General features: G+C 50.8%; 5 protein-coding genes across 5 annotated transcripts; 1 reads left to right on the plus strand and 4 right to left on the minus strand.

Moving 5' to 3' along the window:
• Positions 1 to 365: 365 nt before the first annotated feature.
• On the minus strand, positions 366 to 1,230 carry N7481_004049 (glutathione peroxidase; the record flags this gene model as incomplete). Its single annotated transcript, XM_057263268.1, has 2 exons — positions 366 to 874; positions 972 to 1,230. The coding sequence occupies 2 exons, from the start codon at positions 1,228 to 1,230 to the stop codon at positions 366 to 368; spliced, it is 768 nt and encodes a 255-aa protein (XP_057124929.1).
• An 874-nt stretch (positions 1,231 to 2,104) lies between these two features.
• N7481_004050 (CTAG/PCC1 family protein) lies at positions 2,105 to 2,556 on the minus strand (the record flags this gene model as incomplete). Its single annotated transcript, XM_057263269.1, has 2 exons — positions 2,105 to 2,426; positions 2,513 to 2,556. The coding sequence occupies 2 exons, from the start codon at positions 2,554 to 2,556 to the stop codon at positions 2,105 to 2,107; spliced, it is 366 nt and encodes a 121-aa protein (XP_057124930.1).
• A 1,391-nt stretch (positions 2,557 to 3,947) lies between these two features.
• Positions 3,948 to 4,840, minus strand: N7481_004051 (uncharacterized protein; the record flags this gene model as incomplete). Its single annotated transcript, XM_057263270.1, has 4 exons — positions 3,948 to 4,078; positions 4,131 to 4,208; positions 4,257 to 4,475; positions 4,531 to 4,840. 4 exons carry the CDS (start codon positions 4,838 to 4,840, stop codon positions 3,948 to 3,950), a joined length of 738 nt encoding a protein of 245 aa, XP_057124931.1.
• A 2,368-nt stretch (positions 4,841 to 7,208) lies between these two features.
• On the plus strand, positions 7,209 to 9,186 carry cdcA (phosphoprotein phosphatase CDC14; the record flags this gene model as incomplete). Its single annotated transcript, XM_057263271.1, has 4 exons — positions 7,209 to 7,257; positions 7,340 to 7,877; positions 7,937 to 8,594; positions 8,629 to 9,186. 4 exons carry the CDS (start codon positions 7,209 to 7,211, stop codon positions 9,184 to 9,186), a joined length of 1,803 nt encoding a protein of 600 aa, XP_057124932.1.
• Positions 9,187 to 9,760: 574 nt separating this feature from the next.
• Positions 9,761 to 11,092, minus strand: N7481_004053 (uncharacterized protein; the record flags this gene model as incomplete). The annotated part of the gene is made up of 1 exon (XM_057263272.1): positions 9,761 to 11,092. One exon carries the CDS (start codon positions 11,090 to 11,092, stop codon positions 9,761 to 9,763), a length of 1,332 nt encoding a protein of 443 aa, XP_057124933.1.
• Between the last annotated feature and the right edge of the window lie 1,619 nt (positions 11,093 to 12,711).

A 12,711-nucleotide genomic window follows, 5' to 3' on the forward strand; every position in this document is an offset into this window, starting at 1 on the left:
AGCGTAGCACGCCTAACCCGAGGAGCGGGGCAGTATTGGGGCCGGGGTCGGGGTCGGGGGCGGAAATTAAAGCAACGACCTAAACAAGATAGAGTGGAATCACAAAGCTGTCATTATTAGTCAAAACGAACCGGCTCGTGAGAACGTAAAGGGGAAGGTCTCGCTTGCGTTAGCTTAATATGTTGCGCACGACCATTTACTTCATCAGTACCGATTTGCGAGGATTGAGATATGAATTACTGGATATTATTCATGCGGCATGCTGCATAGATGACGAGCCTAGTTCGTACAATAATTAAACAGATCAGGGGTAGGTACAGGTATATAGTTGGTATAAAAGACAGGGCTCGAGGCCGACCAAACGCCTAGGACAACTTGGCCTGCTCTCCTGAGGCAAGAGTGCCAGCCGCCTTAGCCTTCGCGATCTCCTTCTCGATAGGGTCTTGCAGAGACTCGGGCTTGGTGAGACTGCTCCAGCGACCGACGACCTTTCCGTCGGCAGAAACCAGGAACTTCTCAAAGTTCCACTTGACGGGCTTGTAGCCCATAAGGCCAGGCTGCTGCTCCTTCAACCAACTGAAAATGGGGGCGGCCTCGTTGCCATTAACATCGAGCTTGCCGAGTACGGGGAATGTCACGCCATAGTTGAGCTGGCAAAAGGATTGGATGTCATCGTTGGAGCCGGGGTCTTGGCTGCCGAACTGGTTGCAGGGGAATCCGAGGATGGTGAATTGTTCGGGGTAGCGCTCCTTCAAGGTCTGGTAGAGCTTTTCGAGGCCCTCGAACTGCGGGGTGAAGCCGCACTTGGACGCGGTGTTCACGACGAGAACGACCTTGCCCTGGAGGGAGGTGAGAGGGAAAGTCTCGCCCTTCTCTATCATGTCAAGTTAGCTAATGTATCTCTGTTTGCGCCGGCTGAGACTCGCGCGCTCAGAGGGGGAAAGCGAGGGGGAAGAACATGGAACACGTACTGTCGACGGGCTCAAAGTCGTAGAAAGTGGTGGCGGCGGCCATGGTTCTGATTTGACGGTGTTGGAGGGGGGTTGAAAAGGGTGAGAGGGTGAGTGCGGAGGTGACGGCTTTGGATTTGGATTTGAAGCTCGGGTGGCACGATCGCAATGACGTCGACGAGGAAGCGGGGAGATATGAGAGGAACCGCGGTAATTTAGGGTGGAGTTGAACTCGAATGGCGCGCAGGCCGTGGTTTTGTAGGACCAGCCGAGGTGCCATTGCGGAGGCAATAATTTGGAATTACTCGTAGGTATTACCAATGATCACAGGTCCAGATTCCGGAGGGGTGATGAGCCGACGGGTGCTTTCTGACGCCGGGGGGGTCCGAATGAATTAGACGTTTGCTAATTGGAGGATGGAAAATCATCGAGGGCGGTGCATTTACCCAGCAGGGTTAAGCACCGAATGACCTGACCCAGCAATGGGATCCCATACGATGGCCCATTATTAAGCTTATCCGGTCTAGATCGACGCTTTGTGCGGATAACAATGGCAATGCATAACTATTTGATTGGATTATGTAGTACCAGAGTGCAGTATGTATCTCTGGTCTGGTTTTCTAGAAGCTCTATCGAAGCTCGATTTCCTTCTTTGAAAGAAATAAGGCTGGCCCTAGCTTGTAGACCCTTCGGAACATGTGTTGCCACGCGTTCTGCTGAAGAAGAGAATCCACCTCAAGTCCCTGCTTCTTCTAGTCCACCAAATTCTGCAGCTACGATCAAATCGTACGCCATTGTGAGGGACATCCCCGATCTGTATGTATACTACTTCTGGGTCACTTCAATTCCATTCCGTCCGTCTTGGCGATTTCTGAGGAGGCGTCTTGGTCCAGGGTTTCCACCAGTCGTGGCCTGAGCTCCCCAAAAATCCCAGGAATGGCCAACGAGGGCCGAGTCGCAACTTCCAAATCACTCGAAACTCTCAGTTCTGGAAGACTTGCAACTCGGTCACAAATCATTTTCAATGTTGCTGCTGGACACCACGTTGGTGTCATTTTGCATGGCAAATTAGACCAATCCCAGCCACCATGTATGCAAGCCAGTTGAAGTTGTTGGTATATTTAGATACCGAATAGCCAGTGTCCTTGCTTGATTCATCCTTCCCTTTCGGCCTTAAGCACATCAACATCCAGCTCTGCCATCACGCCAAGGACAACACCGATACTCTCCATGAATCCATTGACGGCAACACGAAGCATACGGTTTGTTGTGGCGCGGTATGTGGTCTGCAGAACAGTATTGGACTCTTCGGGTTCTTGTTTCTGTTTCTTCTCCTGGGGCTCGGCGGAGGCGTTCGGAGTGAGAGCTGCGAGGGCGAAGGTGCGTCGTACGAATGGTGACAATTCAGCGTCGACTTCGAGGGTTTGTAGAGCAGACAATGCGAGACGGTGGGTCGGCAACGGGAGGGAGATGGTTCTAAATCATGTATCAGCATCGCCCATGTCGCATGGGTATCCCATCTGTGGATCAATGTGCGGCCATGAAGGTGGGGTGGCACATACAAAGAGTAGGGGAATTCAGAGTCAGAAAGTTGAGTGACGGCCATGATGATCCCGTAGCTTTATACAGCCCAATAACAAAGTTTTGTTGGTTTATCGAGGTGACGAATTTTGAGGATAGACCGAGAGGAATGCTTGTGTTAAATCTGCTTGTCTTGAACATTTCGTTCACCAAATCGAGGGGCCGTGATCATGTGACTCGAAATCAATAATGGGCTCGGATGAAGTCACGTGACTAAAAGAGACGCGCTCTGAAGAGATTCGATACCTCAGAAGAGAAGCATTTACCTCAGATATAAGGACCTCATCCTTTGAGTCGAACGCGTCAGACCACTCGGCAAAATTGCCCCTTTATTGGGCGACTGCCGAGAATCACTTATTACTCCATACCAAGTCATAGAAATTTTGTCTAATCTTGATCACCAGGCCCGCCAAGACCTGAGGCCTGGGGCATCGAGAAGGATTACTACTATTACGATGGTGTTTGGAACTTGTGGGATGGATTTTATTATAATTGAATTATTGTAGCCGAAGATGTCTAGGTGGTACATATACCTGTTAATCAATCAGTCGAGAAGTAGTATCCAAAAGTGCTAGTGCGAGGCTTCGAGTCCTTGGCAGACTCTGATCTACCAGGGTATGGTGCGGATATATATTACGGAGTAGCACCACTCCACACTGGCAAAATATATTCCAATGAACAATGATCCGACTCAGAAGTCCCTCCAGGGCTAGAGGTACTACCGTTGGCACTACTAGCACCCCCAATACCAACATGGATTCTGGAAGGTATCAATTTCAGCTCCGAGGATTGAGTACGATGATATTCCGATGTGTTAGGTACTAGCCTACTAGGTACGCGGTTAGATTGACAGCTGCACATCCTGTACTCGTTCAATAGAGTCTAGCATTTCCTTTGACTATACAAGTATGATGACAGTGTCTAATTGAAGCCGCGCGTACATGAGCCTTTGCGCCAGGGAAACCAGGTGTTACGTCTGCTGGTGCGAGTGTGGTCGTCTCACCGCAAGACCGGCGTGCCCGTCGCGGAGACGTGTACCCATGTACCCATAGAGAAGGGAACCTCATATGTTTGTGACCGGGAAAGAAAGACAACTAGATATTTACTACGACGGATTATTTTGAATATAAGTATAAACAATGCAAGTTTGGAATTAGAGGGAAAAAAAGGCAAGACATTCTCTCGTAGAAGTAACTTCCCAGCTCATTGAGCACGGGTCATATAGAAATAGCAAAAGCACTCGTGAAAGTATTATACAACGTCTCTCGAAGGCAAACACCTGGGATATCGACCCATGGTAGATGGAAGAAATGAAAACAAGAATGTAAATATCGCGCCGACCAAATGAAGTCATGACACCTTTTAATGCATATTAAACCCCGCGAAAATATTTCGCCCTAGGAAAAATTTCGGGATTTATGCGACAGCAAGGTTGGCAATGACGCGCTGGACAGCACCGGTAGGGTCGTTAATATCGGAAGGGTTGAGCTTGCCGGCGGCGACGATCATTTGGAGGTTGGCGAGAGCACCGTAGATGCCGCTGGGGTCTAAATATAAGGTCAGAAAGGGGCCCAATAGGCTATTAGAGAAGGTACATACTGCCGCTGAGGCCTGCGAGAACATCGGTCCCGGTCTGCTGCATGGTGGCAGGAAGGTTGCCGAATTGACGCTTGACGTCTGGGAGAGGTTAGTAGAGTAATGAGAGTTGGAGGTTTCAAAACGTACGAGCCAGGCCATTGGAGACAGTATTCTCAGCAGTGCCAGCAACACCACCAGTAGTGGACTCAACGGTACCGACGGCACCACCAACGACACCTGTTCCGCCGTTAAGGGTACTTGCAACAGCCTCAGAGACGGGCTGAATGGGATCCTGTCGACGCAAGAGATCATCTTTCAAAGGGCGCACGGCCTCCTCGACGGTATTTTGAAGCTGACGCTTAGCAGCTAGATAACAGGTTAGTTGTAAGCTAGGATTCTAGTCGAACACAAGAAAGCTTACCACCCAGAACGCCAGTGACGCTGTTCTCAGCGGTGCCGGCGGCACCCCCGACAGTGGTCTCGACAGTGCCCACGGCACTGCCAACAACACCAGTACCGCCGTTCATGGAGCTAGCCACACCTTCAGTGACTGGCTGTAGGTATTGGAGCTGGCGCTTGGCAGCGCCGGTGATGATACCACCAGCGGTACGCTCGAGCCCTCCAATGGCTCCCTCAGGGCCGGACATGTCAGGAAGACCGACAGCAGGAAGGGCAGCAGAGTAGACGACGCCAGCAAGGGCGAAAGAAACGGCGATTCCAGTGAACTTCATGTTTGCGTTTTGTGAAATAAAAGATTCGAAAGAATGACTTGGTTGGGAATGAATGTGTACAGGGAAGAGTGGGAAGTTGAAAGAGTGACTCGAGATTGAATGAATGACTGGAGCTGGGGAATAAGGCCAGAGGGCTGGATTAATTGCAGATTATATACAACTTCTGCTCGTTGTTGTTTATGAGCTCCCACCTGCTGCATCAACTCCTCGCATGCAATGCAGCTGCGATCATCAGGGGAACAGAGTTCCTCCGAGGCGATAATTTCGTTCGTTATTTCCGCAACAAATCACGATCTGCATGAGCTCCAAGCCATCCGCCGCACTGGACAGGTAATATGGGTGGTCCATATCCAGGCTCAAGGGATGTTTCCACATGGGCCCCCAATACAAACTCCCGGTCTGGCAGTCGAAAGTTTCAGAGCAGGCGGTCTACTCGATATGGATAAGCTCAACTGTCTATCGGCAAGGTGCGAAATTGAACTGGCTAACTATTAGCTGATGGAAGCTTGTACTGGGCTTTGCTAATAGCATTGTGCATCGTGGATGTCAAGCGCTATCACTTGAGAGGGATAACGTCTCGACTGCCAGTCTGCAGCCGGAATGGTTGACCGGGACTCTCATAATACACATTTTGTGTATATTGTCGCTAGCCCAGAAGACCAAGCTCGTGAACACAGAACTGAGACCTCATTTTGTTTTGCATGCGAGGGATGCAGCGCGGTCCACCGTACCGACCTATCCGGTGGAGGTGTAGGCAAGGGTCGCACTTAATGCGCAGGTCCATGAATAGCTTCCATAGTGCCATGCCGATCACTAAAAACTCATCTCAAACTCTTAACAAGCTCAGGAGATTTATTCGCTGTGGTCAACGTTGAAGGGAAGCTCGACCGTTGAATATCCTTGCATCCATCACATTGGCCCGACCGAGACCGCCGAGACTCATTTACCCCTTTTTCAGAACACCGACTAAAATCTAAACACGGTCCATTGAGACATACGAGACCATGGTATTGATTTTATGCCGCCTGAAGACTCGAGACCTTTCAGGGAAGGAAGGAATATGGTCAATGTCGAATGGTAGGACTTGTGCTCGACTGCGATCAATCAAGCTCTGACCTGCTGGGACCAATCAAGTCGGAGTGGTGGAGATTGGATGCTTGCCGATCTGCCAAGTTTGTTGGATTGTATACAAACAACCAAACAACTAAACAATAACACCGTCGTGAAGGACGACAAGCGCCGGGTGGCAACAACCCTAACCGCCTGGGCTCGGGGGATGACGGCACCCCGCCCAGATGGGGCTTGCTGTCTGATCTCACGGTCGCAGTTTCAAGGGATGGTGATTGCCTTTGAGCATGATGTTGCATCACTGTGTAAAGTTAAGAGGGTACCGTGACTCGCATGACTCGGTGCGAGGGCTAGAGTCCAAGATGGCATAAGAAAGGGAGATGCCGCGGAAAGGGGTGAAATTGAGGGAAGAGCAAGAGGGCCCATTTCGACGAGCATCAATGATTTGGTGTGACGAGACAATGGCACAATGGGTTGACCTCTGCCTCTCAAGGCAACTGTCCCAACATAGCCAAGACGGCAAACAACACACTGTGACAATTCTGTGGTGGTCATACGGAATGTTCATACTATGCCTAGGGTTGCCCCTTTCAGGCGTCTACAATGCGGAGACGGAGACCGGAGAGGATATGTGGTACAGAATTTCCGAGATTCCAAACAGAGAGTCTAGAGGGGGCTCAAAACAAGATGAATAGTTCAAGATGACTATTCGGTTATTGCAGTTACCATGAAGCTGGTGCATACAATAAGAATAACTAATTGCCGTCGGGTCGTGCCCTGATGACTAAGGTGTCAACGGTGTTGATGCCTTCAAGTGCAGGCATCCACTGTTGTCGAGCCAACGCTCCACGCTAACCCCAGAATGGGCATGCACGGTCCAGGCCAAACATAACATCGGCTTAGCGTGGCATGGCAGCTGCCCATATGAGATTCTTCTCTGTTTTCCATATCCCACCCCTCTTCCCCATCTCTCGTCCTGTACAGCCTGGACTTTGACTTCTTCTCTTCTCTTCTCTTCTTACTCTCGTCTCTATTCTTATCTTCATCCTTTCGAGGCTTCCCCTTCCCCCACCACAATCATCTCACTCGCGCACTTCCGATCCATCAGATCATGAGCGTTTGAGATCTTCCATCTTTTCTTTGTCGACGACCTGCGATTCCAATCGCAGAAATTGTCCTGGCCTGCGTTCGCCGAGTTGATCATTATTCATTGCCCCTGTGATCCAAGCTCTCGCCGTGACCTTCTTTCCCACCGAATCTCTTATACCTGCAGTTTCGACAAGCAGACAGTGACAACAACATGACAGTCGATACTGGTCGCGGAGGTCAGATGATCGAGTACATCCAAGGTTAGTCGTATCGCGCTGATATCGTATTCAATTTACTGTGCGTCTTCAAGCGGGGTCTAACAACGCATCAAAACAACAACAGACCGCCTTTACCTGGGCTCTTATGACTCGGCGCCATCTTCAAGAACGCCTTTCCCTTTCCCGCTCGATACAGCCAAGTCTCCCAGCAAGCGATCGGCCCGGGTCCAACCTACTACGCCGACGAGCAAGCGCCGCTCCCCCGTGTACTTCACGGTCGATGACACCCTTCTTTACAATGCTTTCCATGCTGATTTCGGCCCTCTCCACATTGGTCACCTGTACCGCTTCGCTGTGCTGTTCCACGAGATCTTGGGAGATCCAGCAAACAGTGATCGCCCAGTTGTATTTTATAGCAAGACAGACGCACGCAGTCGTGCCAACGCGGCCTGCCTTGTTGCCTGCTACATGGTTCTGATCCAATCATGGCCGCCCCACTTGGCTCTTGCACCCATTGCGCAGGCTGACCCTCCTTATATGCCATTCCGCGACGCTGGTTACAGCCAGGCGGACTTCATTTTAAACATTCAAGATGTTGTCTATGGCGTGTGGAGGGCCAAGGAGCAAGGTCTGTGTGGCCTGCGCGATTTCAATCTCGAAGAGTATGTTCTCAATTGCCGCTAGCCTCTTATAACATGATTGGTACTGATATCTGGTATAGATACGAGAAGTTCGAGCGAGTTGATATGGGCGATTTCAACTGGGTCACTCAAGACTTCCTCGCCTTCGCCTCTCCACAACACCAACCCATCGCGCCCGTTCCTGTGAACACCCCCGAATACGATGCGCTCCCATCCACCATTTCCGAAGTCTTTTCGTCTAAGCTCCCTCTTCCTTTCAAAAATGTTCTCGCCCATTTCTCTTCCCGCAACATTGGCCTCGTGGTGCGATTGAACTCCGAACTTTATAGCCCCTCATATTTTACCGCCATGGGAATCTCGCACATCGACATGATCTTCGAGGATGGTACATGTCCCCCTCTTCAGCTCGTTCGCAAGTTCATCAAGATGGCCCATGACATGATCACTATTAAGAAGAAGGGCATTGCTGTGCACTGCAAGGCTGGACTGGGTCGCACTGGCTGCTTGATCGGTGCCTATCTGATTTACCGTTACGGCTTCACTGCCAACGAGGTGATTGCTTTCATGCGTTTCATGCGTCCCGGTATGGTTGTGGGACCCCAACAACACTGGCTCCATTTGAACCAGATGGCTTTCCGAGAGTGGTGGTTCGAGGACAGCATGAAGGAAAAGCTCGCCCAGTCTGTCCCGGCTACTCCTGCTCGGGTTTCCACAAAGAAGCGTCCTAGCAATGGTCAAGTGGCGACTCCCCCCCAATAACAGCCATTCTAAGCGCGCGGCCCTGGGGGAAATTGATCACAATGAAGGCGCGGCTAACCAGCACGAGGAAAACCTTCCCGCCCCTACCCCCGGGCAGCCTCGTAAATCCCACCGCAAAGATTCCCGGCACCACCCTTACTCCAGGACCGCATCGGGTTCTCTAGCTGTTGAACAGAATGGAGACCGAAGCCACCGGGGTCACCGCCTGAGCAATGAAAGCAGCGAAAGCGACGAAGAGATTCAATTACGTATGCTCGCCAAGCAGCGAGCATCGCGATCCCCAGTTGCATCACCAACCTCGCGGTCTATCAGCTACTCGGCAACCGTCACTGCTAGCTACACATTAGCAGACGACATTCACGAGGACAGGGAAAACTGGGTTGAGACTGCCGCACCTAAGACCCCCTCGAGTCGGAAGAGTGCCAATGGCCCAATCTCGGTCAGCAAAGTTCGCTCCAGCCCCCGGCGGGCAACAGACAGCAACAAGTGTGAATCTCGAGGTGTGCGCAAGCCCAGTGGCCGGGTTGGCAGCGCCTCTAGCCCCAACCGAGTTGCACGCACTGTCCAGTAATGGTCTGTGCCTTTAGCTCCGTGCATCCTCCGCAGCCGTGTTGCGGTCTCGCCTCCTACTATTCTTCTTCGTTCCTATTGGGAAACCTTGTGCATACCCCATTTTTCTTCTGCATTCAAATGCTTTAATGTTTTACCTCTTCGTCTTTTTGCTTTCAATTTTCATCTTCGGGTTTTTATGGCGTGGGATGGGTTCTGGGCATGTTTCGCACGGCGTTTTTGGTCGCACTACTATTGATCCGTGAATGGCTGGATTAATTGGAGGATTGTCATGATCCGGAGCAGGGTCTGCTTTGCTGTAGATTCTGATCGACTTGCTTTCTTTTCAATCATTTCACTGTTTTCGCGCTCAGGTGTGGTGTTCTGTTACGAATTGCTTTTTGTCAGTTCTACGGCGATACGACAATTTGATCTCACGAATTCGCTCAACTTCATTCGTACTTGTGTCGTTTCTCAAAGTAGATCATGAGTCTCGTTAACTCGAGAGGGAGATATTGCAGCAGAAGTCCTCTCTCATCCTCTCTCTATTGTTCAATCTATGATATAGGTAGGAGTTCGTATTGCCCAGTGTCGTATCATCGTAACATCACAGTCCCACTCCACGACCCCGTCTCCTCTAACCCGTCAGTCGAGCCAGGTGTCTCAATTGCACATGTGACCACCACAAATGCCTCCAGTCCCATCGACGCAGCCACCAAGTCGAGCCATTTTTCTGGAGGGGGCAGATCATGCCCATGACCCGACGACCCCGAGTCCGCATTCCCATACGCCAATTTCGAGACGAAGCGGAACGGCAAAGGGTCTGATATTTGGGTCTCTGTTTTACACTCTGGACTAGACGTAAAGTTCTGCACTTCATAGTTTTGGAGAAAATCGAGCACGAGGCGAAGTATATAGGAACAGTTATCTGTGCCACGTAGGACACTATTGGCAAAATCCTGCGGGAAGGTGGATGGGATGGGGCCGATGAAAGCACCCTTGTCACTGTCGTCGGCGGTTGCGTTGTTGACGCACTGATAAGTTTCCACCGTCGCAGCTAGACGCAGCTGTGCAGAAAGTGCATGCAGTGCCTGGTCACTGCACTGTACTTGGGCTGCTAGTCGGCGAGCTGCTTTCTGAGGATTTGGCGTAGTATGCAGTCTGCGCGCCAGGTACAGGAGACCGGGCACCTTGGAGACTTCCATAAAGATACGGTCTTGTAGGTCGATAAATAATGCAATGGCTTCATCAACCCGTGGAGAAGCCATATCCTCCCATCTCACTTGGTCAATATGCGCCTGCCACTCTGGTCTCTCGAAGATACATCGTCGGCCATTGACGAAGGCTTCGGCAACGAGGAAGCTACGGAAGGATAGGTACAGGCAACGATCGAAACCGGTGAGATGGGCGGCAGGACCGCGATGCGCCATGAGCAGGGCTGTACCGGCGGCATGGCGGGCCCAAGAGTCGGAATCTGTACGGGAGTATGCTTCGAAAAGACTGAGTGCGATGGTGATGCTCACGCTCTCAGAGGATTTCATCGAATCGGGGTCGCAGATTCGATCTCCAAATAGCCGCAGCGCCTTGCTGTATACCTCGCGGCTAGAGCGTTGAAGCCTTGTATCCTCATGTACATGGCCCATGTGCATTGAATTGACACAGTAGACAGCCGCATCGAATGCGGGGCTCTGGCCTATACGCTGGGCGATATATTGAGTCCATGGAACGTGAACTCGGTATTTGTTCAGTCCAAACCAGCGGGTGAAAGCGGAGAGAACGAAGGAGCCGAATATGACGGGCTGTTGCTTGTCTGTTGAGCGGGCTGCGAGAGACGGTACGATGCGCTCGTCAATCGATACGGGAGGCAAGGTGGTGGGGTTAATTCGCCTCTTGCCGAATCGTTGATGGAGCTTTTCTCCTTCGTCCATAAATTTGTGAAACTTTGCGTATCCTGGGCAGTCGGCGCCATATCTTTGGCATTGGGTGCATTCTGGGCGGGCTAGGTCACACTGGTATGATGAGTATGTTGGATGATTGTTGACAAGTGGACGGTTATTGTAATGGCGAGCAGATAAGGGCTCAAAACTTACCTTCACTCGTCGCTGGATGCAGGTCTGGCATCCTTTACTCTTGGGGACGCCAACCATCTTCAAGAAAGCCGTTGAGACGTTGTGCTTGACATTCCTAGATGGAAGTTGCTGCACAGCTTAGTACTACTACCCTCTCGGTTCGTGTCTTTATCTCGGTTTCTTCAGCCGTGACTGAAGATCATCGTGCGAGGAGGGTAGAGATCTTCACGTCGCTACCAGCAAGAATGCGACGTAAGCATTCGGAGGTAAGTACCAAGAAAGACAGGTCCTTAACGGCTGAAATAACCAGCAAATGCTTTCACAGCACCAAAAATGGGTCCGGGATTGAATCAGTCAAATGGGGCTCTAGCGATCTAACGGTTGTTTGTCCCGGGCAACTTTGGCGTACTGATTTCTTTGGCCCGTGCAGATGGATGTGGGATGGAGAAGTTTCCTAAAGCCACGCATATTAATAGAATACTAACGGGAGGAAAACAAGTCAAGAACGCTCTCTGGGCATTGAGTTTGGACCCTGAGAACTGACGACCCGCCGAAGCGAGCCAATGGATACGCCGATAAATGACGCCAAGCTGCTCCCGAGTTTAAACGGTGGTTCTTGGAGGGACTTGCTCTGTTGGTGGCTTGGCTTAAAGGACGGGAAGTGCTGTTGGTGGATAAGACATGAAGTCAGCGGGCGTTCACTTCTTGCCATTGGAGACCGACATCATGCAGACTGGTGCCGTCGGTCTAAGAATGGCCATCTGACGGGGGGGCGAGTGGACAAGTGGGAATGTAGGATGAGATGACAGTCAAATAACCTTGAAGCGTCCTCGCCCAAAGGTTTTCGCTCGGTCGTGTCCCGAGCCAACGCCGTGCCGGGACTGGGAAGCTACCCCTCGTGGGGTGGCTCTGACTACGAATCTTCTACAAAAACGAGGGCATGCAAATATCATGTAAGGTGTGGCATGTTGTCCACAGGGCTGGCTGGCTTGACGCATCGAGGCAAAGGGAAAAGAAAAAAAATATTAAATTAAAACATCGGGTTACCCGATGCGTCTTTCCGTGAGATTAAAGAATGAATGAATGCATAGAGGTAGAGTAGACGGGAACACACTACGGCCAATAGTTTATTCTCTAGAGAAGTAGCTGGAGTAGTGAACAATAGCTAGCATTTAAATCAAGATGTCGATGAACCAACGCTTCGATTAATTGATGTGTGTCTAATTGGTTATTGGCCATTAGGGAGTACATACGGAGTACATCATAGAATAAAACTGATCATTGCTACTTTGTAGGTCGCCCCTTACGTTCTCAAATGGCAAAAATATGACAGTCCGGGGCAATTAGCCGAGGGTCTGAAAGTTCAAGTTCAGGTCCAAAGACACCATTGGTAGGACCCACCAGATTCTCGGCATCAGCTGTCAGACCACTCCTCGGGCCACTGTGAATATCGGGATGAGCATAATGATCGTTGATTT

Source organism: Penicillium waksmanii (genome assembly GCF_028829765.1).
Source record: "Penicillium waksmanii strain IBT 27052 chromosome Unknown utg000004l:1.0-5674109.0:1.0-5678898.0, whole genome shotgun sequence".
Taxonomy (NCBI): domain Eukaryota; kingdom Fungi; phylum Ascomycota; class Eurotiomycetes; order Eurotiales; family Aspergillaceae; genus Penicillium; species Penicillium waksmanii.